Source organism: Numenius arquata, chromosome 4, assembly GCF_964106895.1.
Source record: "Numenius arquata chromosome 4, bNumArq3.hap1.1, whole genome shotgun sequence".
NCBI lineage: Eukaryota > Metazoa > Chordata > Aves > Charadriiformes > Scolopacidae > Numenius > Numenius arquata.
This window is the reverse complement of record NC_133579.1, coordinates 48,939,984-48,967,612: the sequence shown is the minus strand read 5'-3', so window position 1 is coordinate 48,967,612 and position 27,629 is coordinate 48,939,984. Positions and strand designations below refer to the sequence as shown.

The window sequence follows — 27,629 nt, the reverse complement described above, 5'->3', positions numbered from 1 at the left end:
ATTTTGCAGGTAGACATAGGAAAAAGTTTAAAAGTCAAAACAGGCAAGCTGTATCAATAAGTTAAATTCAAATTTTCTTCAAATAAGTAGCAGTCTCAGAGTGCCAACTCAGATAGTGTAAGACTACATACTTAAAAATGTTTGGCTTTGAAAAAATACCTTTATTCGTTTTCCACTAGTCCCCCCCAGCACGGGTTTTTTAGAGCATTTAGAAGGAAATGCTGCACTAGTAAGTGCTCTACCCTTTCGGTCATTCCATTTTACTTTTCACATCAAATATGTTAACTTGCCTTTAAACCAATGCAGAGGCCCTCCTGAACTTTTTATACATGTGCTTTTTATATACTATTTTTAGAGTTACTTACACTTCCAGTTACTTATTATGTTTCAGGGTCAAGAAGAACCACATGAGGAAAATCAAATTTTAAAGAGACAGATAGGCAAGGTCATAATGTATAACAAATATTTTTTTTCCTTTTTTAATCCACCTACCTGATGTGCTGATGTGCTCATTCACCTTACCTACTTTCCAAGAGAAGTTTTACAAGTATTTAATCTGTTCTTTTTCACCGGAAGTTAATCCGTTAGTGCAAATGACGATGCACGCTTATCAGTTACCAATATACTGCTTTATTTCTTGGTAGCAAATTAAGGCTTTATAGTGAGATTTGTACAGTACAGGCCAATTTAAACATTAGAAACCTTAAAAACCACGTAGCACTATTCACTCAATTTAGCATAGCCAGAAAAGTAGCTTTTTTTTTTTTTTTAATAAACAGTTAAATGTTACTAATGAGGCCTTATATTTCATGAGTGCAAATGGCTCAAAATCCCGCCATCCTCAGGACTGGGCTTAACAGTTAACTATCATCTGGGCCATTTTGAGATAAAGGATAAACAGAGAGTATAGCTGGCTCGAATAAAATATACTGTACTACTTGCTGGGGAAAAATCTCTAATTTTAAAACTACAGAAAGGAAAACCAAAGTGATATTAACTGGCCAAAGGATGGTATGATCCCCTATTAGTCACTGACCAGTAACAGTAGCAATGACAAATTCATTTTCCATGGCCCTCTTTGCTTTAGTACAATCTGATTTATAAATCAGAGCTGATGACATCCTGTATGTTAAGAAACTCAAAATTGGAGGAACATACATAAGCTACAGGACTTTTTGTAGCAGTAGGACAAGTTCCCTCTGCAGGGACATGCCCAAACCATGGCTTTTTTGTAATTTGAGAGAGCATTGCTACAAGTATTTCCTCAGCAGTTACGTATTTTTCTTGAGCATATGGATTTTCACTTCATATCAATGATTTTATTAGTGTTGTCTGGAGATGATGGAACTACTGCTTATGAAAACCAGACACGGTGCTTCCCTTCTTATGTTCTCTACCGAGACATTTATAGCATTTGAGCTGAACGTATGAATTCACCTGTCAGTCAGGCGCAGGGGGGCTGCCTGAAAATATCATCACCCCTAACGTGTCTGGCTTTCAGATCTGAGCGTTACATGTGAAAATGCAGAAAAACAGCTGCCAGAAAATTGTGAAGAGAGTAACCATGGAATGACCACATGCTCAGGGGAAGGAGGCAATGAGATGAGGGAACCACCAAACAGGTCTTGCTTTTGCATGACCAAGAGTGACCATCAGAGTACAAGGGGTTCCCAGTGTCACAGGGCAACGCTGGCATTTTAATTCTTTGTTAAACAGCAGCTGTTTCTCCAGCCAAAGGGAACACACACAGACAAGGTTTCACAAAATCTAAATCTAATGTGAATAACACTCTGTCCCCAGGGGTGTTATCTAACATCAGGCTCACGTCTTTGAAGTCTCAAGATCAGCCATCTACCCTTTGAACTGGAAGGCCACAGAAAAGGGTTGGGTTTCTATATGTATTAAGGCACATACTGAATTTACCTCGACGCACATGCCTGGTTTGCTCAGGGAGTGTCAACTGCAGTGGTGCCACAGCTGCTGAAGAGATACAGTGAAGGAACAAAGACTTCCTGGTGAAAGCAGGGCAGCACAGCAATTGGGACTGCCCCATGCAAGCTGTGTCACAACGCCTCAGAGAGTCCCCGGTGCACTACAGTGCTATGTCAGCCTGCTGCAGGATTACAGGAGCTTCTCAGGCTGATTTGTCGGCTTTCCCCTTTGCCAGGCCACCAATATCTCACCTGTTTTCCTTCACTCGGGTGAATATGTCACTGCTTATCAGACCCAGAAGTCCCTATCTGCTACCAGAGAGTGGTACTACACATGCAGGAGAGAGCAGATTTAGAAATGAAGGCAAGTAGTGATGACGCACGAGTGACCTGGAGGTGGGCTTTCCAGGAGAATCCATGCACAGGCACAGTCTCCAGATTCACTCAGCAGAGTGTTTGGCAATGGCCAGCAGGTCTCGTTCTGCATCAATCAAGTATGTTTAAGGACATTACCCAGTATTTCCTGAGGGATTACAATGGATGACTACCAAAGAGAAACTACTTTGAGATGCAGGGATGCTTTATCAGCCGTACTGGAAGAAGTTGGGGAACACAGACACATATTGCATAGTCAGCTTCACGAGCACAGCTGGAATTCAGATGTAGTTGACACAGCTTAGTAGCATTTCCAAAGGAGGGATTATGTGCTATTTCCTTTGGAGGTAGCTACTGTAGCCTGGGACGAGATCATGGCTGTTATGGAAATGGCATCCCACTAGGGATGCTGAGCACTCATTGCTTTTGCATTAAGGTAGCCTCTCCACAGAGACCCACCGCACCTTAAAAAGTGATCATACAAAAAAGCAAACGAAATAGTCCTCTAGAACCCCCTCCCTCACCCACAACATACAAGAAAAGCTGACTCCCGTGAGCTATAGAAAAGACAGCATTACTGAATGTGGGTGTGTGTGTTTATACAACAGTGTTTTTAATACTGCATTGTAACGACAGGTGGGGGTGTCCTTTCAGAAGAAGGCAGGGTTGGTGTGCTCTATAATACAGCGCTTGCAATGTCGTTTAACAAATCGCAGGGCATCCACAGAGACATCGCAGTCCTGCACATTCAGCATCTGCAGGTCAAAACAGTTGGCAGCAACAATCTGCAGGCCCTGCCCAGTGATGCTCTCACATGATTTCAGGCTCAGGCGCTTCAGGTTGAAGCAGTTGAGGGCTAGAAACTCCAGGCCGGTGTCTGAGACCAGAGGGCACTTGCCAATATCTAGCGATTTGAGTTTTGTGCAATTTTTGGCGAGGTACTCCACACCGTGGTCCGTGATGCCCTCGCAGCCCCGCGCGTTGAGGTAGCGCAGCTTGCTGCAGTATTTGGCAATGTAACGGATGCCCACGTCTGTGATCCGGCCGCAGTGAGCGATACTCAGGTATCGGAGGCGCGACTCCAGCTTGGCAATCTCCCGCATGCCGAAGTCACTGACAAACCGACAGTCGCTCACGCTCAGTTCCTTAATGGACGTGCAGTAAATCATCAGGTAGCGGAGACCCTCGTCGGTGATGCGGACGCAGCGGCGCAGGTACAGGTGGGTCAGCTGAGTGCAGTGAGCGGCGATGGTGTGCAGTCCTTCGTCCTCCAGGACGAAGCAGTCTGTCATGTCCAAGTAGCGAATGGAGATTTGTTTCCCATGTAAGGGAGACAGCTTGATGGAGGCTTCGCGAGTCAAACTGATGCATGTTACTTTGGAGCAGCCTAAGTGGAAAAACACAGCAAAGTTAAACAAGCAGTAAAAACAAATCACACAGCAGGACCAGAAATGTGGGCATGAAACTGCATGCTGGATGTGATGAAGATATCTTCACATTGCAAGAGCAGAATCATCCCAACTAACTAGCCTGGATTTGCTGTGATGTGTCCCTACATCAGAGAAAATAATAAACTCCACTGAGTCAGAGAGGTTGCTTTGGGATTTTGAGCACCAGCAAAGCAACAGACCAATTTTGTCCATACCCCAAATGTAAAATGATGGTCCAGGGTTTATCTAGGGACAATCTATGGTCTGTTACTGCAATATACATCCAGTGACAATTTGAGAAAATGGCACTACATGACAACCAACACAGCTTTTTGATCAGAGGTAGTCTCATTGCTGACTGGCTGAGTTTGTAAACCAACATCAGAGGCTCTTACACCATCCAACCCCATTATAAAAAAGACAAACCCCACCCACCCTCCAAAAAAAAACATTTGAGGAACAGATGTGAATCCAGCCCCAAGCCTGAAATGTGGGAAGGATACAAAACTGTGGCAAGACTATGTGTTCGCAGAAGGGTGGAAATTTGGGTATCCTAGAGAGAATGGGGAGAGTCAGCAGGAGCCAACAGACTGGTAAGGGCATGAGAGGACACAGACAGACACAGAAAAGGAGTCTTTAAAGTGAGAAAGTCTGGCCATGAATGAAGGTAACTAGGCTAGAGGAGAAATACCAGACCTTGCAAGGAAAGATAAAGACCTAGATTAAAGGGAAAAACATGCTCACACACTTCCCCCATTTTTAACCTCCACTCTGTCACTCTGTGCCTGGTGATGAATGAAAGCTTTTTTTTTTTTTTTGGAAAGTGCTGTTTCTGCTGCACTGCAAACTGGCAGTCCCTGGCTCCTGAAGGGAAATTCTTATCTGTGCCAAGTTTGGCCGGGCACATTGCTCTAGTATAGCTAGAAACAGGAGGGTCCTTCCCCAAGGAAGAAGGGAGGGTCTACCTGTTAGTGACCAAGGCTCAACAGCTTTAGCCATAAATGTCTACTCAAAGAAATTTTGCAGCTTATGCCTAAAGATGTCCACTCAGGTAGGGATAAAAGGAGCTTTTCTGTATGGCTGAAACATTGGCCAGGGGAGATGAAGTGACCTGTGAAAAGCCAGAAAAGTTAGGCTGATGGCCTTAGAGCTGTGTCCGAATTGCTGCACAAATCCTGTAATCGGAAAGTAAAGAGCATGAAAATGTACAGAGATCACCTCAAAAACTTGAATGACCCAAACCCATACCACTTGATACAACAGGTTCTCATTCAGAGGCTTAGTGGAAGGTATGAATTTGCTTCAGTTCTTAAAAACAAAAAGGAAAAGAAACCCCTTGAGATAACCCAGTGGGTTCACACAAATGCTGTAAGAAGCATGGGATATGGACTTGTAACAGTTTGCCACCTGCGATTAGATTTCTACACTCATCATTTGAACCTGTAGCTGGATTTTTAATTTAGGCTTAAAATTTATTTGAACAGATGCAAATTTTACCTCAGGCCTCACACAATGAAATGGGGAAATTGTCCACAGGTTATGCAGAAGCCCTGGGCCCTTGAAGGAAAGCACTTTGTTCAACAAACAACATCTTCTTAAAACTGAATGCTGCTATTTTCTCTTCAGACTGCATTGCAGATCTGGCTATGTTATGGTGCAATCTTTGGAAAGATGTTTGCCTTCAAAGAAATACTACATACACCTTCAGTACTGCACACTGATTTTTCTAAAGAGAAGCAGTACAATACTAATGGTGTAAAAATTTCACCTCTAATATGTTCTTTGGAGTAGGTGATACAAAATGCACCATAAAAGTCCCCATCCTTGAGCTGGGTTTCCCCAGAAGAAGCTGGCACTGAGGCAGAGTTCTGCTGGACATGACGTAGCTCTCACTACTGCGTTTGCCTGAGGAGGTTGCTGGATTAAGGAATCAGTCTGGATATTTCACATGCTGACCAGAATTCAATTTTAAAATCTGGCTAAGTGAGAATGAAGGGTCAAAAAGGCTGAGGAAAATGTTCTGTCTGCTGAGCATCCACAAAGGGGAATGGTTTAATGACCACAATTAGAAAGTGAATGGATCAGGAGTCTCACAGCAGGGTTGGAGTCATTGTACATCAGTGTGTGACCGCTGTTTTGACAAGCTAAGCATCGTCTTGTCTAGTTACTTTGACTACACTGTAAAATATTTTATGGGAAGGGTATTCAAAACGGTTTCACCAGAAAAAGAGTCCATGTTGATACAGAACTGCCTGATTTTTAGGCAAAATGACAGGTTCCTGGGTCTGTAACAATTTTGCTGTCCTAAATAATAAAAAATGTAAAAACAAAGCTCTTGTAGCAGGATTTTCCATAAAGTAAGTATAACTGATTTTTAAAAGGGAGGAGAAACTTCCAGATTAAAAAAAAAAAAAAAAAAATAGTTGGCTAGCATGTTAGATAATAACTTGCAGTCAAGCTCAACCGACTTCTAGAGATATCTCAGATCTGCCCACAAAGTGGATGCTGAGAGTGACAGAACTTACATTGTGGAAAACTCTGAAAGTTAATATGAATGTCTGGTTTTGACATTACAGATTTTGCTATGTTATTGCTGCCAAGTAACCATCCAAGAGGGAGAGGGATTCAACTAGACGTACAACTGTGAACTGGGTTTTAATTAACTCGGTACAAGTATAACATTATCCTCCAGCACACGTACCCAGCCTTTCTTGTTCAGTATAAAACCAAACCAGTGAACCACTTCAGTCCTGTGAATTGCTTGAGTGTGTAGGTGCAAGCCTTGTCCTCCTAACTACTCCTTGGACTTGATTACAGAAAAGATCTTCTCATGTAAGACCTCCTCAATTTAGCCCAGAATTTTTCCAAGGACCTAGAGTGCAGCCCCATTTCAGACAAGTCCAGGGAGAGCCTGTACAGCAAACAAAATTGCTGACTGAAACCTTATTCCTGGAATTCTTTTCATAAGAAACTCAGATATGAAAATAAATTGTGTCTTTTTTTTTCTTCCTGGCCTCCCATGTCTTCCCTTCTATTTAAACACTTAGTACACAAAGGGCAGTAAGAGGGAGCTGCCTAAGTACTCATGGCACAGTCTGAACCAGGGCTCAGCAAGAGCTTTCAGCGCTTGCCGTCATACCACAATGCAGACTAGTGAAAATCTGTGCCCCTGCCCTTTGAAGAGGAAGACTTACAGCTACAGATGTATGGACTGGTTTTCCTTTGTAAGCCCAGGAATCACCCCTTCTGTTTGAGAAACAGAGAGAGGAGAGAAAGCATGAGAGCAAGAAAATTCACTTCTATAGGAAACATGCAGAGAGAGAGAACAAGGTGAAGCTTTAAGAAACAATTTGAATGTGCCCCACGGCATCACCATTTGCTCAACCAAGGCTTTCTCTTGCTCCAGTCCTTGGGGTGTTGTCCACCAAAACAATTATACTTTCTTTCCCCTAAATCCATTTCCTCTCTTCGCAGAATACTTTCTGGAACTACCTTTCCCTCGTGCTGTAAGATGCCCCTTCCTTGCCAATTCTGCAATTTGTTACTGAGTGGAGATGCCTCTTTGGTAAGACTCCAAGAGAAGCTGTTTTTCACTGAAGACCGATAGGTTTACAGAGGGATGTCCTGCCCTTCCAGCAAAGGAGAAATGAATGGGACATCACTGGCAGGCTTAAACTAGTTCCTGTGGATAACTGACTTTTTTAAAAGGATGAGGTTCTGCCTTATACAAGCAGCAGCCTCCACAGGAGTCAAATCATGAGAGGTGCATGCAATCCTTGGCACACACACTATGAAGACGGATGAGACTCAGTCTTCATTTGAGGACTTTGCTGTGCTGTATTCAGCACTGTGGGCTTTGCTACAACTAAGGTCACTTCTAGCCCTAGCAGATAGCATTCCATTTGCTGAGATGGATTCATTTCCCCTCCTTCTGCGCATGCCACCAAGGACAGCATGGCATGTGAACATGTGAACATGCCATGTTCATGGCATGAACAATCAAGTTACTCAGAAATGATCATTACATATCCTGACAAACTGTGCAGCAACTCTTCAAAAAAAACCACAGGATCTGACAAGCAAGAAGTAAAAAACATTATAATATATTTTATTTCAGCCAGACAGCAGGAGAGTAAAATGGAATCCTGCTTCTGAAACACCCTCCAAAATTACCCATGTCAGAACGAAAAAAGTGTGCTCAAAACAAGACCCTAGAGATCAATTATCCTCAATTCATATGCAAGCACATGCAGCAAAAGCCAAGTCTGAACCAAAACACCCTGACTTCTGTGAATGTTCAAAACCAGGGTTTTTCCCTCACCTGCTCCAAAAAGGAAGAATAACTTTGAAAAATGTGAGATTAAAATTACTTTCCTGTTCCACTGATGAGACAAAATTCAAGGAAGACTGGTATTTTATAGAATCATAGAATCATTCAGGTTGGAAAAGACCCTTGGGATCATCGAGTCCAACCATCAACCCTACTCTACAAAGTTCTCCGCTACACCATATCCCCCAACACCGCATCTAAACAACTCTTAAACTTTACTCACCTCCTACTCACTTTGAGCCAAACTGATGAGCTCTTAGGTACAGACACCAGCTTCTAGGTCTGAGAGTAACAGACTTGGGAAAACCGCAAATGAAGACAGATGCCAAAAGGACATATTTCAAGACCTGGTGTCACCTTTTCATTTTCCCTGCTTTTGAAAAAGTCACATTTGGTCTATATCATGTCTATCAGTAGAAGCTGTAGACGAAAGCATTTTCAGCCACTTATAAGGAAAGTCCCCAAGTACACTCCGTGTGCCAGCTAACAAACTGATGTGCCAACACAGTTCACCCTCAGCTCTGCAATTTTACTTCTCCTGTCTCTCCAGGCCCAGGATACTTGAGCCACTCAACTCTTCATACCATCCTAGTGGATCTAGTAAGAAAATCATAAATGCCCCTGGGATACAGCCAGCCTTCAACTGATATGTAGCTCTAGTTCTAAATCACACAGGCACATACATTTTCTCCTGGTGTTGGAGATGCTTCAACCTGAACGTGTAATTAGCAATCCAGAGTTAATGTCAGTATGCACTGACAATAAGTAATTCACGTGCAAGGTCAGCGTGAATAGACTCCATGGGACAGGACTCCAATGGAGAACCCCTATCATCTGATGGTTTCAGACAGTAAGCACAAAAAGTGAGTAATTCTGATTTGTCGCTATTTGTTTTGATGCCATCCATGACATTCTGCCGTACTAGGAAATACTAGGTGAAAGATTGGATAAAACAGTTTAAAAAAAGACAAGGCAGGAAAAAGAAAGAAAACCAGTGTACACTAGACAGGCAGCCTTGGAAAAATCAGTTTATCTAGGTATCAGTGACTCCACAGCATTGCTTCCTATCCCCACTTTGTCCTGCTTGTGTAGCCATCAGTACCTCTGCAATGGCAAACGTGGTCCAGCTGATTAATATCAATTAATATCAACATTAAACTATTTACAAGGTGAGATCACAAAATAAGTATTGAACATCAAATTTACTTCAGTGCATTACTTGGCTGCATCCTTTTAATTAAGTGCCAACCTGTTTGCAGAGAGGAAATTCTGTGTGGCTGATTTTTGGTAAAAACATCTTGTTTCCCCACGGCACGTCTGCGAAAAACTGTCTAAAACAATTTTGCTGATCTAAACAGCTGCAGTGATACATTGTAACTGAGTGAAATGAAAAACAGAAAGCCACTAAGCAAATACATACACTATTAAAAAGCCCAAGCTAGCTAAGTCTGTTTAAAACCTGGTTAAAATAGTGATGGAAACAAGGGGAACTTGAAGCTTAGCGACGGACAACAATTGATATTTATACCCAGAAAAAAAGTCTAGCACTGCTTCTGAGCTCCTCCTCAAGTCACTCGTGAGATTACATATATATATACACATTATATATATATATATAATCTACTTATAAATGATATATAGATAAAACAAATTTTGCTCTAGTAGCTAGCCTTCACTATATGACGTAGTGAAGGCTGCAAGGTGGGCCCTTATAAGGGTGCTTTATGCAAAAATCTCCAATTAGTCCTTGTGCTATTTGAATGGGCCATCTCTGCTAGCTTTCCTCCATCAGAGGAGGCCTGGCCACTCAAGAGGTGCTGCTGGCATCTGGGGCATTGAGATTCTAGTGGTGTCTGTCTCATGAGTATCATGTTAGGAGACTGACATTCCTACTTCGAAAGACAACACAGAAAGGGGAATCAACTCCACCCCTGGAGGGACTGCAGCCATGGGTAAGGCCATGCTGGAGCAGGTTTACTTATGAAGGGACTGTGGCTGTGAGTATATCTCTGAAGGCATTGCGACCCATGGGCAAGGCCACGCTGGAACAGATGCACCTCAAAGCAACTGTGGCTATGGATTAAGTCTATGCCGTAGCAGGTATACCCCTGATGAGACTGTGGCTCCCCCTCCTGTGGGGGAACGAGTGAGCGGCTGTGTAGTGCTTAGGTCAGGTTAAAACCATGACAGGAGCCAGAGGTTTGACAAGTATGAGGCTTTTAGACTCCGAGGCACCCATATTTAAATATTTCCTGTTACCTGACACATCCAGGTGTTCCAGGTTTGGGCACAGTGACACGACATCAAAGACCGCCTCATTGGAGATGTTGTAACAGCCAGACACCTCCAGCCTCCTCAGTTCTGGACAGCACTGGGCAATGGTGTAGAGTCCTCTGTCTGTGAGCCGCCTGCAGCCACTAACAATTACCGTCTCTAACATGAGACATACGTTGGGTGTATCCTGACAAAGCCTCCGGGTCAGCACTTTAAGAGCCCTGTCTACGTTGATTGTCTCGCCGGTCAGGCGAATAGTCCTCCAAAGTCGGGGGTCCCAGGCAAGGTTATACCAGCGGCGGCACACGCGGGCACAGCGGCACAGCTGGTTGGTGGGCAGGAAGGAGAATATTTGGATCATGGAGTGGTCGGGCAGCCGGTCTATGTTGGCCTGTTCCTTCTGGTGCTTGGACGCCAGCCGGATGAGAGGATGAGTGAGACGTGTTGGAGGCGGCGAGTGGACCATGGCAACAGTTTCCCCAGTGACCGAGGATGAGGATGTCGACGACCCCCTGCCATTCTGGAAACCGGGGGAATTCGGTGGAAATATTAATGCTGGACTGGGCGTGCTGAGCGTCCGCATGCTCAGGTCGGAGTCTGGAAGACAAAATGCACAATTTCAGTAAGCGGTGGGTGGATGCAGAGCTCTCTGCGCGGCACAGCACCCTGCTAGCCCCTTGGTTAATGGAGTATGATGGGCTTCACGGTTTGCAGTCAAGCAGTCATTTTTACCAGTAAGAGTGAGGAAACGCATATTCTAAAACCCATCTTAGATAGACTCTGGAGACACTGTTCACCTCAGTGTTGGGCACATGACAGAGACGCACTCTGAGGCGTGCTGTCAAAGCTACGCTAGCAGGGGAGGGGCTGTGGGTCTGAGACCTGTAATGAAGGGGAAACAGCAGTGGATAAGTCCAGGGATTTTAATTCTTTATACTCTTGACTAAGCACTGTAAGAAATGGGTATATTTGAGTCAGAGGCTTTTTTGATAGAGTAACTGCCAATAACTTTGGCACTACCTATGCAGCTGTGAGCTGTTAGGGGAGGAATACTGTGGTCCTTGGCCTCTCAACTCCTTCAGCCATTCAGTGGGAGGCCAAAGAAGAGCTCACAAGGCCAATGCTGCTTCGTCCACCAGACCTGGGCAGATGGGAAAAGCACAACCCCATACACTTATTTTCATTGTGTCATCAAAAAAGTTCATTTTTCATTTATGCAAACAGGGACTCAATAGTTTAACCAGGAGCCCAGTGACTAGTTTCTAGAAGGGGGGGTGGTGATGCCTCTTCACGCGCATGCAGAAAGCACTACTTTCCAATGGACTAAAGTGAACTTCAGTTTGATTTGAAAAAGCAGGTCCAGAGAACTAAGTAGGGAAGAAACACCATGCCCGGAAATTTGTTACAGCGCAGTTGCGCAATATTTACACAGTCTTTTCGCTAGTGTTAATTGCCACTAGCAGTCAACCCAAAAAATCCAACACAAAACAATTTGCCGCTTCTTCCCCTTCTTTATTTCACTTTACTGGCAACAAGCAGGCACAAAAACAGAGAGCCTCTGCTACCAGGAAAGGTTGCCTTTGCTGTAAGATTGTTTCAACTGTTTTCCCTCTGTGCTGACATTGCTACCTGCGAGTCATTTCCAGTCCTGCTCCCAGCTCTCCAAGCAAAGCAAGTTAAAGATTGGAAGAAAACTAGGGTATAATTTTGATAGTCAAGCAAATGCCATGGGCAATACATTTGGAGACCCTGAGATATGTCAGCAGTACGCTACACAAGACACAACCAATGTATGAGAGATGAATGCTACTGCTGAGCACACTCCTTTCATCTCTGGTTCAGTCAGAAATGCATTCAACAAACCTGCCCAAATCTGGGTGTATGCAGACTTTTTAAATTAAGTACATTTTAGATTAATTTGATCAGTATATTGCACATTAATTTCCCCATCAAGCTTTCACTTAGCCCAGCACAGACATGCACTGATCTCACTAGCTACAACAGCAACAACCACAGGCCTGCATTTTCACAGCATGTCTGCAAGGCAGAGAGGCAGAACTGTTTAGGTGGAGAATGCAAGGCACAAAGTCCAGCAGCTTGCCCAAGATCATGTAGTTCAGCTGAAGAGAGATCAAAATCATAATTTCACACTGTGAAGGAAGAACCTACGCTACCCAGCTCCTTCCCTCTTCCTCTTCTCTATCTTGTTTTACTTAGACAGAAACTCAGTATTTCAGCAAGCAACAGGAAAAACAAGGCTTCTAAGTCTATGCTATGGCTACATGGACCTAACCCAAGGATTTGTGTATTTCTAAGCAAGAACCATATCTTAATGCAGAGTGAGTTTTGCAGACACTCTGCTCCCCTTTGAGACCTCCTAATGCGCCCCCTGGCAGCTATTGCAAATAATTGCATCGAGGAGTGTTCTTTGGAAAGTGTCTGGTGTACTCCAGTATTTTAAAAATGAGATTTACAGCTGGAGAGAAAAAAAACCAAAACACCAGCAGCAGCCAGGCTCCTGCAGACAAGCACTGACTCCACAGAACACTTAGGGAACAGCCCCCTAGATTAATTTTTGCAAGGATTTACCATATGTTTGACCTCCCTCACATTACCACCAAACCCAATGACAATGCCTGAAGTTAAACATGTGCAGAAGATGTGGCAGACTTGGAGCCTTTAGTTTTTGCTCTTTTCTTGAGATTTTAAGAGCATGATTCTAATATAAAAGAACACACATTTTTTCAAGTGCTAGATGTATCTTCCACTACTATATGTATTTGGCATTGTGAATTCCTCTCCTTTCATTTTACTTTTTCATTTGCTCGGGGCTTTTTGTTTGGTTGGTTCTTGTTTGTTCCTTTTTTACAGAAATCAGCACAAAAAGGGAAAACAAAATGATATAAATAAAACCCATAGAACAAACACTTGTTTCAACACCACAAAATAGGTGGAACTAAAATCAAAAGCAAAAAGTTTTGGTTTTTAACATTTGCTATAAACATTTTTTAGTACTGTGGGAATGCTTCCCTCTCGTAAGACAATCTCCCAGCATATTTAGAAAACACAGATTTTTAGTCAGTTATCATTGATAACACCTAAAAATCTCTGCAGAGTTACATCCTTCCCTACTTTCCATTCCTATGTAAGTATGAAAAGGGTTTAATTCTCCCCACCCCGAGGATCAAAGCAGCAAGCTAATATGGCTAATCTCCATTCCTTTTGGACTGAAAGTGGCATTCCTTCATCACTCCTGGGCACACTGAATAATCAATACCTTAGACATTCTGTGTGCGTAATGAATTACCAAAATGTGTTTTTTAACTTAGACCTAGAGCTAAAAAAGGTTTGACCTTCTGTTTTATGGGTATGCTCCGTGCTTTCTTCGTGCTCTCTTAATTCTCTCATTAGTATAGCAGTTCCAGATGTGCATCCTGTATTTCCTTTACCTTCCATCCTGAAGGTGCATTATGTGAAACTTGCTCCCTCCACCTTCAGGGCACAGACTTCCAGCCAAACACATACACATACATAAGTGTGCAGCCTGTCTCCCCACCCCAAAGTATTTTGGAAAAAGACTGTAGTGTTGTCATTAAGTTTAAACAAGAGAGTCGAGAGAGCATTGCCCGTCTGCTAAGCCCATAATGCAATATGCTCTCAGACAGGAATTTTGCTGGTAGCTCAGCTGAACTCTGTACAGAGGTATTCCTGCTTACTATTCCTTGTACACCCCTAAGGGGGAAAGAAAAAATTAGCAGGTGAGTCCAGGAGCTTTTTGCCAGTAAAAACTTGGAAAGCTTTTTGCTAGCATTTAAAGCTTCAGCAAAACACTTGGTCTACTGTACATTTCCAGACTTTTCAAGTATTGTTGGGAGGGGCTTCCTATAGCACTATCTGAACCTCTAAGGGCTTCCTTTAAATTTTGTTCTTCACCATTTACTGAGTGCTAGATAAAGTCTGAGTCAGTCTGAGACAGGGCAACTGAATGACAGTGTTACATTAATAAATGCAACCCTGCAAGTGCAAATGCGTTACTGATTGCAGCTCTCACTACACATCTTTCCACACACACGCCCTATACAAGCATTTCTTTTCCTGAAAACAACCAACTGTTCACAAGCCTGAAATGCAGCTTTACATTTTGGTGATCTTTGAAAGTAAAAAACAAATTACAAAGCAGCCCTGCACTTCCCTCCCTGCAACCTCTTTTGCCCCTCTCCCTCCCCAATTACCAATCTTCTGTGCAAAGATGCTTTTTATTAAAGCTTTGCTCCGGCTCTGAAAATTGTTTGTTGATGTAAGAGAATATTTCTTAACAATCGTTAAAGAAATCTCAAAAGATGCGTGCCAGAAACAGAACTATAAAAGCTGACACAGAGGGAGAAAATGCACTGGAGGGAGTTTTCTTATTCCATTAGGAATCTGGTTTATTTCAAAGGAATACCCCCCCCTTCCCTCCCCAGTTTGTTTCCCAATTAATACATACATCTGGGAAAAAAGAGCCTTTAAATATATATGCTTTAAATCAAGATGTAGTTTCTGTTCCTTCTGGCATTGACAACAATATGCAGTCTCCAATTTCAGAACCAGAGAGAGAGAAGGGTGTGGTATTTTCGTTAGTCCAGCAATGTCCTCTAACACAGGACACTTGATGTCCAGATCCCAGCATGGACTTTTTAAGATTGAACCATTTTCCATGCTTAAAGTGTGACTCCATTCAGTCTCACCTTCCACTATGGTATTGCGGGTATACCCTTTTTAAAGTGAATCCTATACTGAGCTCCTCAAGTTAACAAAATTAAAATGAAAATTTTGGTAAATATCAATCAAACTTCAGATTCTTATCTGACAATTAAACAGGATCCTTCATGTTGATCTGCTGCCACCACTGAGGTTTTTAGCAAAACTAAGGCAAGAATTAAACCAAACTATATTCAGGCTCTGAAAAGTCAGTATAGTTGAGAAAAATAAAAAGCAATTGGCATTTTTGTCAAAATGTCAGACGCAAAATAATGTATGCAAGAAGCATTTATGCATGGTACAGAAACGTCACGTACTTAGCATCTCTTCATCAATAACAGTGTCGCATAGATATTACATATTTTACTAAGTGCAATGTGGGTATAGACTTTGCATTTTTACCACGATACCATCAACTTTGTGCATGCCAAGGAATTACTCCTTTTTCAGAGACTGTGGAAAGTGGGAGCTTAATGGTTGTAGCAGCTACAGTTTATGGTGCAAAGAGGGACAGGAGCAGCTGAGAGGCTTCTACAGGGGGAACACTGTGGGCTGATTCAAGGAGAGACTTGTGACTTTGACAGACAGATGTCAAATATGGCTGTGTGCCCTCAGAGGATGTTAGGAAAAGGAGTCAGTTAGGACAGCAGGCTACAACAGGGCCATTTGCTTTCTTAGGCCCTGGGTGCAGACAAAGTCTCAGAAAAAGTGATACCTACAAAAGAGCATCTTCCACATCACAAACATCCTCAGGCATTCCTCTCAGGCTGTTACCCAACTGACCTTGGTTCCTCCCAGCTCCAGGAGGCTGGGATAAATCAGAGAGCCCACGATAGCAAAGAGGCAACTGGAACAAAACTCACCATGTGAACTTGTGCGAGACAGCAGTGGTCAAATAAGCCAGAGGGAAAGGGTTGCTCAGCGGAGATACCTACGTGATTTTGCAGCCTTTTACAACCAAGAACGTACAGAATGAGAAAGCGAGTTGGATGAGCTCTCTCGTCTCTCTCCAAGTACACTTAAACCATCTCCAACATGCATGTCTGCCCTGTTCTTAATTTCTAGGGACAGCTATTACTCAGCTCACTGAGCTGCCTGTTCCAGTGTTGTCACCATATCAAGTTTCTAAGTTTTTCCTCTTACCAAACTCATACAAGAAGCTAGTGGTTGTGAAGAATGAGAGGTCTCCACTCTTCATACAAGGGTTTCTCACGTGCATTTGCTCATACTTCAGCCCTTTCTTCCTAGTCACATTACTAATATTCACAGTTTCTCCTAATTTTTCCTTTAGATTTTCTCCAATCTGCACGCATTTCTCTTAAAGCACAATGATCCAAACTGAGCAGCACACACTACCACATCTCACCAGCAGTAGCTAAAGTGGAGTCCTTCCCACCAATATTTCACGGAAACCACATTGTTGAAATCTGGAAGGTTGGCAGTCCCAAAGGATGATGCATTCAGGATGTGATACAACATATTGCTCAGATTCCCACGTGCCATACAGCTGCCTGGCCATTTATTTTCTTCATCCATGTTTATATAATCTATTAATCTTCCCCGCACCTGTCTTCTTAGAAAGTAGTATGTTTTCTCTCTCCTTAATCTTCTGTTTTTTCAAGAGCATTTTGAGTACTGAGCAACCTTCTCAAGTTGCCCTCATTTTCAGTTTTCCAAATATACTGCAGGTCCAGTATCATAAATCTTAGCCCATTCCTCTGTATATTGGTAGTTTTATATCTCAATTCAATTCAAACAGATGACTTCTGCAGAGGGATGGAAAAAATTTGCAACCTGGTAACGGATACTGTAGAGTACAGCACTGCAGATTCCTAAAGGGTCCTTCTTGAAACATCATCACAGTTGACAAATATCCAGTGACAACTATGCAATATACTATGCCCTTCAGTGGCCACCTTCTGATGATTTCATTTAGTCCTTATTTCACCAGCCTGTTTCCAACACAGACATGCACAAGTCTAAATAAATCTAATAGGTTAACAGCTACTGTTTCCCTCTCACCAGACAATTTATTCTTACCAACACAGACAATTAGATTGAAAACTTAAGAAGAGTAAGGACAAGGGAACAAAAACACTTCCACAAAGATAAAACTTTTCTTATCCTGTGAGATCTTGTAGGTTGTTCAACTCTCTTTGTGAGAGCAAAGACCTGCAACAAAGCTCAGTTTTTCAGTCTAAGAACGAGCAGCCTCAGAGCTCATGCAGTAATCGCACCCACATGCTCCTGGAAGGAAAGGTTCCACAGAACTTTTAAAATAACCTTTTATAGTTTTTAAAAACCTCCCATAGAATGTAATAAGAAACCGTACCTATTGTAGAAGACTAGAGACTTTGTTACAAGACCATGTGGAAGAGGGATACGTTAACTTAAACTTGAAGCCTTTTCATAGTAGTTTCTGTGTGACATTTTACACCTTGGATTATACTGGTGTAACTTCCCTGTGATGTTGAGATCCAGTTTTCTTTAGTCTATAAACTCCGCCACATACATTTGGAGACCTGATCTTGCATTCCTGGCATAGTCACACTGGATGCTTAAAGTCAAACAGCACTGCAAGTGAAGTAATCGTTATAGTTTTATTAAGCAAATAATTCTTCCTTAGAATGCATTTGTCAAAAGCTGGAACTAATTTTCCCCCTACTAACTTTGTCCCCTGCCACTTGGCAAGAATTAATTTCATCCCCATATTTTTGAACAGAGCTAAAAATACAAAGACTGGGGGGGAGGAGGGGTAGAAAAAAGTAATCAACCTATTAATTTATGAAGTCAGAGCATCTTAATTTTGCCCTCAGTACCACTAATGATACTAGCACAACAGTGCTGAGAAAAGCATTTCCCAGTGCATCATTGCTGGGAAATTACACAGACATAGATGGGATGGTGCATTTTTTGCATGTTCAGTAAATATCTAACCCCAAAATGAATTCCATACATGCTAAAGTACAAGCTCTTCTTAAACCCCTTCAGGTCAGATGCTCTTCCAACTCCTTGTGGTATGCCAGGGAGCTCCTCCAGCTGACCTATTTTATGTCTACACTAGCAGCCCAGAAAGAGGAGATCTGTGGACCAAAACTGTTACTGCTGAGAACCTGATATTGACAGGGCTGGGAAACGGGTGTCAGCATTCAGACAACATCTAATTTCATCCCCCAACCTGAATGCTCACTAGGGGTTGCCTCGGTGCTTTAGGTGTCCTGCCCGAACATGCTTGTTGCTTTAGTTTCACCTGAAAGTAATTGGGTTCATACACCTTGTGGTGGCAACTAAAGCGTGGTAAGCAGGGAATTAGGGGAGAGTAATTTCAAAATTGAGCTTCATATCTCAACAAAAATCCTAGTATAGATGAACCCACTGGTCAGTGAGGAACCCCCTGTCCACCTCGCCCAAGCCCTGAGTTGTCACCTCCCAACCTAACCCTTACCATGTAGAAGAGAGGCATTCTATGATCTGCTGGGTTCTTAGGACTGGATTATCAAGGGACTGGACACGTTGCATTCCATTGTCTGCCATTTTCAGGATTACCACACCTTATGGGGATCCAGTCCTTTGCTGTCCAATGCATTGTTTTGAAATGTGCAAACCAACTGCGGTTAAAATGAAAATTAGCATTTACAAGATGCTTATATATAAGCATCTTCTATATAAAGGTTTAAGATAAATAAGAGAACAAAAAGATAGCAAGTTTGCTTAATTTCAAAGTCATACTAAAAAGCCTGCCATCCTCTCTCTCTCTCTCCACCTGACAAGCTGTTAGAAAATCTTAATTAACTCAGGAACTCCATCCTGGTGAATACAAAACACCTTCTGAATTCACCTAAAGAACAACTTGGTTCGGTGAAACAGGCTTACAACTGTGTTCTGCCCTTTCTTTGAGTTACTCTGACTTAATCCAAGGTCAAAATTTTGTCAGGTAAACCACTTTCATGACTGACTAGGCAACATTTACATTTCCATGTTCCACTTTTTTATATATTGATCTTCATTTTTCATTTAAAACCTACTTTACATGAATATAGATGAGGACACATTGCTTAATACTGTCTCTCAAGCTATACGTACATGGCCAGAATGAGTCACTTAGAGTGACACTGAGTTGGGGCAAACAGATACTACTCTGTCTTTGAATGATATGCTGACATGAAGTTTGTATTGATGCAAATGTATCTTTGCAATTTATATAGAAAACTTGAACAAATGCCTAATCGCTTCCAACTTCAAAATGCAGAAATCCAGTCAGCTGCTCCAGTCAGGTGTAGCTGTTCCATTATTTCATCTCTCAAAAATTGAAAAATTAGGAATAAAAGATGAATCAGTTTACATTACTAAAGAACTTCAAGATAAGTTGATGGACTTAAATTTATGGGAGGGAAACATTTCCAAAATCCCCAGCTGTTCACATGGATCAAAACTAAGAGGAGCTGCAGAACCCTGAAATGTAGTTCTGGTAGATATGTGTTGCTCTAACATGCCTTGATGCAGTCCTGAGTAATGTGCTATAGGAAATCCCGCTTTAGCAGGGGAATTGGACTAGATGATCTCTAGAGGTCCCTGACAATTCCGTGATTCCATGATAAATGGAAAATAACATACAAAGCAGAGGAATGCTTGCCTCTGGGGAAAGCTGACAATATAATCACTTTGTTGTGTAATCAAGATGACTTGCATCCAGTTGGTAGCAAACTCTACAGCAGACAAATAATTCCCCCAAGAACGACTGTTTCCAGCATATTCACCAAAAGTGAATTATTTGTGTAAAAGAACATTGGTTTTCATAATGAAATATTGGAATTCTAAAAGCTCACAAGTCTCAGAAATGATCCACTTTCAAATTAACAGGGGATCCAGGATTTGACCTTGTTGTGGTTTAGGCTTCAAAATTGAAGAAATAAATGGTAAGCAATAGGTTGAACAGAAGAGGGAACAGTGGCAAGAGATTTAAACCCACAAAGTTGTGCTCCTCTCTTAACACAAGTTTAGATGCTAAAGATTCATTAACTCAATAAAAGAGTCCAAATATCCTTCCTAAAATAAATTCAAGCTTTGTAAACATAGGCTTTGCTGATAACCCAGGAAAAGACAACCCTCCAAATTATGGGACAGAGTTGTACACAGCACAAGAAGAGGCCTCTAGATTAAAAAAAAACACACCATGACCAAATCCAAATGACAAAGCAAAGCCAATCCCAACTCATCTTGGTTCAACCCAGCTCCTTCTGGGTTGTCCTGTGAGATACCTGCAAGTGCCTACATGGTGTTCCACCTGAGGAGTCATATGCCAAAGCAGATGATGTATCCCTCCACTAGCTAACTTATCAGTAAGGGAGTGATAATAAAACAACAACAAAAACGTTACTGATAGAAGAAAGAACACAACCCTCTTCCATAAAAACTGCTCAATTAGTTACGATATCATTGCTAGGCTGACATCAAGGGTGACTGAGGTGAGCTCTTTTCAATCCTGTAGGAGAATTGCCTTGAGGCAGTAAGAATTTTCCAGGCTTTACAAATCAGCAGAAGTGTTTATTCCTAGACTAATGTTTTTGCAGATGAGGAGGGACTCCATCAAGTGTCCCGTCTGGGTCTGTAGAATGGCCACCTATTACAGAAAATCAGCAGAATTGTCCAAAGCATAACTGAAGGCCAACCTGCAACACCTGCTCCTGGTCAGCTCTGATCCATTTACACTTCAGTTTCCAAAGTTTATTTTCTTTCCCAGGAATGAGATCCCTTCAAAAGCACCTGCTAGCATCCTGGCAAGCATTCTCTTGTTTTGCAGGCAAATACCTCATTTCTAGGGTTGCGTCCCTCCTCTTCATCTAATCCACAGTTTTAAGTTTCTTACAAATCCACAATGCTACCACTACACTTACAAAGGAACAAATTCAGCAAACAGTTGGCCAAAACCTGTTGCTCAAAGAATCACCTTTGGGATCTGGGTGAGAGGAACCCTCTGGAGGGGATGAAAGAAAAGAAACATAGCTCTCCAAAGCAGAAACCCAGGACACCAGCCCAATCTAACTTTTCCAACACCTCTCTAACAAAGATACATAAACCGAGGATTTTTCATAATACATGCTTCACGTTATAAGACCCCTGGAGTGACAGTCAGCAGTCCCCTCTTCTGTTACAAACACACGCAATATTCATACAACGATACACGGAGCAAGCACATAGTGCTTATTCAGAGCCGCAAGGATTAAAACTTTGTTTATGGGAAATTCAGGAGTTAAGCTGGGAAAGAGACATGGCCACTGGCAGCTTTCTTCTACTAGAAAATGTAACTGGCTCAAGCCCAAGTGCGCTAAGTTACGTGGATTCCTGACCACCAGTGTGAAGCAGTCCCAGACTGTGTCAAAACAGATGGTACTTACAACTGCAAAAGCAGTGCATTAGCCATCTTCTAAAATCCAGACCTGCTGTCTGAGGTCCCACTTGCTGTGTCTGTGACTTGTGATGTATAAATTGCAGATTGCTATTTATATGCAATAGCATATGGTACTCTGACATTTGAGGAGTATCAGATGTACATACATGCAAGTAAATCAAGTATTCAGCACTCTGTATTTATGGCAACTTCAATGACTTCCCAGTCTACTGAAAGCCATGATAAATAATTGCCTCATTGTGCATAAAATATTAACTGACTGTAATTATTCCTTTTCAAGTCATTGTGATTTCAATTTACTGAAATGAGATAAACAAAATTATTCATTGATTCTTTTTATGTCATTTTGATTTCACTAAATCAAAATCAATATGCAGAAAAAGTGATGTTTACATCTACACAATCGCTGGAAGAGCTATTATTCAAAGTAAGAACTCTGAAATTATCTAAATCCTTCAACCTCTTACTTTTCATATTAGCCTAAGATAATCATATTAAAGACCATCACTGATTTCTAGCTCTATATGCAATTTCACATTTAACCTCAGATTCAGTATCATCAGTTTATGGCGCCATCTTAGTGAGCAAACTCAAAAACAGGACAGCAGTAGCAGCATTTGGAATCAAGAAATATTTGGCATCTTGACAAAAGAGAAAGGTCTTTTTCTTTACAAAGCCTAAGAGAAAAGTGAACCTGACAGGTTAATCTCATCAATATATATAAATACCTGATGGGAAGGTGTGGAGGAGACGGAGCCAGGCTCTTTTCAGTAGGGATCAGTGACAGGACCAGAGGCAATAGGGACAAACTGAAACACAGGAGGTTCCCTCTGAACATCATCAGGAAACACTTCCTACTGTGAGGGTGACTGAGCACTGGCACAGGTGTCCCGGAGAGGTTGTGGACTCTCTCTTCTTGGAGATCTTCAAAAGTCATCTGGACATGGTCCCAGTTAACTGGCTCTAGGTGGTCCTGCTTAGGTGGGAGGTTTGGACCTGATGACCTCCAGAGGTCCCTGGCAACCTCAACCATTCTGTAATTCTATGAAATAACTCTAAATACATCTCCTACAAAGAGCACGTGAAGGTTAAGTCCCACTTTCAAACAGGCACTGTATGAACCTTTGCACTATTGTTCCAGGCATCTTCAATTCTGGTCTCTCATCATGGGGGTCTCGTAGAGTTTAGTTTTTTCATTACACCAATTCAAGCTCCATCTCAGCTGGTGTCTGATCCTCCTGTTCAAAAACACCTTTTGTGACTGAAACAATAAATGATCACCCTCATCATTAAATGTTAAAGCTCAAGCAGGCAAATATTGTCAGATGGTAACACGGCCATTAGCGAGAACTGGCTTAAGTGACACTTATTCTGCAGTGTTTGCCCCCTCCCCGTCCAGAGCTGAAGCTGGGAAATTTTTCATTGTCAGAGTGGTCAAGGATGTGATCACGTTTCCCAGAGAGGCGTGGAGTCTCCACCCTTGAAGACAGTGTCCTGGGCAACATGCTGTATTTGGCCCTGCTTTGAGCCAGAAGTTGGACAATCGCCAGAGGTTCCTTCTAAACTTAACTATTCTGTCATTACCAATTCAACTGAACTCATCAAGCTTCTTCTCTTTGAGGCTTTACATAGAAGAACAAACTATGTCTAATTAAAGCAAATCAAACCCTCATGAAAATGCCATAATAAATGTATTAATTCACAAACTCTTGAGTGAAGAGGCTAAATAATCTTGATCTGTGCAGCAGAAGATCAAAAAGTATATGCTATATGTACCCTTACCTCCTGTGTATGTAGATAGAAGACAGAGGTGGACAGATGGAAAAGTTACTGTACTTGAGAAGGTATGTAAGAAGGAGCAGTAGCAAAGATTGAGACTAAGAGAAAACATTGTAGTTGAGGGTTAAAAATTATCATACAGTACACAATTAGGTCAAGGCATAGGCTGCTGAGAGGGTGAGTTGGGATTAACATCTAGAGCTTTCTAGGAAGCAGTGAGGTTAAAAAACAAAAACAGAACAATAGAGGAATTCATCTATTAAGAAAATTCTGCGTTAAACTGCTGTTTAGGCAAGATGACCCAAGAACTTTCCCACCCTTTATCATCAGCCAGCCCTGATTCCAGCCAGGCTTGCTCTTCTAAAACAGAGAAGTAAAACTCTTACTGAAAGAATTTGTCAAGGTGCATGAAAAATGAAGAACAGAATAACTATGCCATTCTTCCATCAGGCTGGCACCGACACACAGTTTGTGCTGAGAAGCAATGTCCTTGCTACAACTTTTTCAAGGTTGTTTCAGTACACACTTTTACAGATTTTGTACTCCTGATTCATAATATACAGACTATTCTCCTGTTATGGTTTGAGAGAGCCCATAACAATCTATTGTCGTTAGACAATTATTCTATCACCCGATGACCCCTCCCCACCCAGAAAGGGGAATCGGGGAACACAAAGAAACACAAGGGTTGAAATATAAATAGATTTAATAGACTAAGACTAAATAATTAACAATAGTACTAAAGAACCAGTATTAATCCCGATACTGATATAAGATATACAGGAATTATACTCAGCCAATTCTATCAGTAGGAAGCTGTGCACTCCCAGCAGGGACAGCAAATGGCGGACACTGGGAGCGCAATGGCTTCAGGAGGAAGGGAAGGCCTCAGGGCTCCGGCACCGGGGCAAGGAGCTGTCTGGACCGCCGCCATCAGGGAGAGCGCGAGCTACGCAGCAAACTTTTCTAATTTATATTGAATGTGACGTTCATGGTATGAAATACTTCTGTTGGCCAGCCTGGGTCAAATGCCCAGGCCTTGCTCCTCCTTGTCCCTGCCCCTGGCAAGGCTCGAAAACACTAACCTTGAATCCCACGGAGCCTGGCTGGCTATAAAGTAAATATTTTCACAAATTCAGACACTAGAGTCTTCTAAAAGTGTAATTTTCCCCAGCATTAGAAGAAAAGTTAGTCCTGTGTCTCTCAACCCAGGACATCTCCATTTTGGGAGAAAAGAGAATGAGGTTCCCTGCAATGTACGTGATCCACAGAAGCATATTAAACCCTGTTCAGGTGGGCTGATAAGACTGCTGTGCTTCAGAGAAAATTCCTCAAGATGCTCTCTTTTTTTCCTATAATACAATGAATATACTGAAGACCCTTGTAACTTCTAACTTGAGTTGGAAAGACAGCATTCACTGGCTTCAGTTCTGAGACTCCTGAGCAGCATACTACAACGCTAGTCTTCCTCCTCGGTGCAGAAGTAACATGTGTTCTCCTTCTCTGCAGAGTTGAGGCTACAGACTTCTTGGTAGGATGCACTATGTTAAGCTTGTGGACAAGGACTACCTGAACTACTAAAATGGCACTGAAGTCCTAGTGAATTGACACTCGGACTACCTTCAGTTCAGACACTTTTCCTTGTAAGACCAACTTCAGAAGTTAGACTGATTGACACAAAGCAGAGGTGAAAGTTATGCTCTGTTAAGCTGCAGAGAGAGCAAAGCAGTGTCCAACTGGTGTGCTACTATTATGTTTAAGCAGCAAAGTGATGACAAGGTTGTGTCCACAGGTTGTGTGATGTAAATTAAGGTACATGTAATGAGCCTCCGGTTCTAGAAAAGGCATTTAACACTGTGCTACAGTTCCACTAGGTACTGAAGTTTCAGGTGGACAAATTATAGTAATGACTTCATTTTCTCCTTCTTAATTGCACAAGACTTCAAGCAAAAGACTAACACAAAAAAGAAGTTTATAAAAATGTATTTCTAGCATTTTTCAGTATAATTTGGAAACATGGAGCACAGCCAATAAAGAGAGATCACAAAGTCACATTTTAAAACTTCTAATGAGGAGGTAAAACAGAATTTATATTAGGAAATGTTTTAGAGACCCACAGTGACTTCACATTTTCCAGCTCACTGGATTTGCAAGCAAAGAGGCTGATGCTGCAGTATCTGGATGCCAAGTACTTCCTGGGATGTGTGGAGTACCAGTGGCTACTGTAAATTCAGAACAGTTAGCATCTCACAGGATCACAACTCCCCTCACCCCACGCTAAATTTGAAACACTGCTGGGCTGGTTCACTCTCTCTGTTCTATTTGCGGCAGAGGGACTTTTCTAACACCAGTAATTGCCTGGAAAGTATTCCCTTCATTTCATTATACTGAGCTACACTCCACTCATGCTGGATTCGTGACAATTTGTAGCATATAGCACGTACAGCAACATGACACTGCAAAAGTGCCAGTATGAGAAATGCTGCATTGAGAAGTGAGATGAGATTGCAAACATTAGGGCCACTAAGCTACTATACTATAGGACAGTTATTGTGACATTTACTTGTTCCTTCATCTCCATTTACAGAACACGTGAGCCATATGCAACGCAGTGATAACACTGGTATTACACACAATTCAGGAAAATACTTTTGTAGCCCTGAGGGTGATTCAAGAACTAGTACAAAATATTGAAGCTTTCACAATTTAATACCTTATTCAGTTTGGAAGGCAGTGAAATCTGTTGCCAATTCTCGATCACCCTTCAGTTTGTCAGAATAGTTGTCTGCATCACGAGGCATCCCTCTTGTTCTGTTTTGACATGTGACATGGAAGGAAACACAGGTGACAAAAGCATTGCTCCTTCTGAGGCAGGACATTTTCAATGACAGGAGTGCACGTGGCCCCTTATGTCTTACAGGGGCCTCTCTAGTACTAGAGCATTGAAATCCTTCTATTTGAATCTCAAGAGTTAAGTTCTCCCTAAGAACATCTCCACACCACATGAAATGGGTCTTTTGTTCACTACCTGCTGAAATGGGATGTCTGTACATCAACCTGGAGATGGAAAACAAGCTATCAATGATCTGTCTCTCCAACAAGCTTCTTTGCATGTGGCTTTTGTAGTATTTGAATTCTGCCACTACAGCCTCCGGCTGTGATTTACATTCATAAAACCCTAGCATGAAAGTAGCTTGTACCTTACAGTAAAGGTGTCTGTTCCCAGAATCTGCATGAGCAGAGCACAAGACTGATAAACAGACTGCACACTTCACATGGAGCATCACCCCTTATTTAACAAAACCCAGTTTTGATCATCTTACCATTTTAAGGAAAATAGCTTATAAGGCCTTGAGATTACTGAAATGAGATAACACACACACGCCTTGCTGAAGTGATATTTGACTCAAGAGGTTTTTATGTTGAATGGCCTCTGTTGATTTAGAAATATCTATTTCATAAACTCTGGAAGGAGAGAAGCCTATATTCCCAAGTAATCTGCTATTTTATAAAGCAGCCAGAAGCGTTTTGAAAACCACACGGTAAGAAAAGGCAAGGGCTGATCATTAGACACGGACATCAGCTTTTCCTTCCTCTGAAACAAAGGTGGGATGCTTGCCTTGGGACTGAGCCATGGCTCCTGCACGCCCCAGCCAATCGGTCAGTTCTCTTCATTACTTTTCATATCTACAGCGCTCACCAGTGATGCTACTGAGTCTTCTTTACTGAGTATAATGAGTTTCATGCAAGTGCAGCCGTATCTGGGAAACAATTCAGGGGGAATAAGTTATTTTAGCTGAGACTACAGCTGGGAGAGCCTGCTCCTTTGGCTAATCGCTTAAGTCCTTGTAACACAACGAAGCCTCATCCGCCTGCAGTACATCGCAGCAAGCTCACTAGCCTTTCTGTGAACAGCTATTTGATTCTTGAAGGGAATTTGAGTTTTTATTCACAGAAAAACTCCAAAGTGTCAAGAACACAAAGCAGTCTCATCACACTTGAGCTGCATTCAGCAGCCTTGCTGTACAAAAAGATATGGATGGAGGGTGTGCTTCTACACCCTGCCTGTGCAGCATGAGATTACTGCTGATAGCAAAATGGGATCTAGGAACATGTGATGATCACATGGCTCAACTTTGGCAAATGGTCTGGGTAACACCACCTTTTAATTTGGTGTTGGAATGTGTGTGAACCATTTGTGGTGTACACGTGTGAAAAATGCATGAAGCCAGTGGGTGTTGCCCCAAACTGATCGTGTTAAAAGGGAAGAAAATCATCCCCCTCCAACCAGTCACCTTAAAGAGGAAGAAAATCATCAGGCGCATAGAACAACCTCTCAGTCAGATCCCATGAGCTGCCTG

The 27,629-nt window shown here is 42.2% G+C and overlaps 1 protein-coding gene across 2 annotated transcripts in view; it reads right to left on the bottom strand.

The window, feature by feature from the left end:
* Nucleotides 1–617: 617 nt before the first annotated feature.
* FBXL7 (F-box and leucine rich repeat protein 7) overlaps nt 618–27,629 on the bottom strand; it is a 157,116-nt gene continuing 130,104 nt past the window's right edge. For both annotated transcript variants that reach the window (XM_074146720.1, XM_074146719.1), the window contains 2 exons: nt 10,326–10,937; nt 618–3,693 (listed from right to left, as the gene is read on the bottom strand). In XM_074146720.1, the coding sequence (XP_074002821.1) occupies nt 2,957–3,693; nt 10,326–10,923 (1,335 nt within the window). In that variant the 5' untranslated portion in view covers nt 10,924–10,937 and the 3' untranslated portion in view covers nt 618–2,956. The remainder of the gene's footprint in view (nt 3,694–10,325; nt 10,938–27,629) is intronic.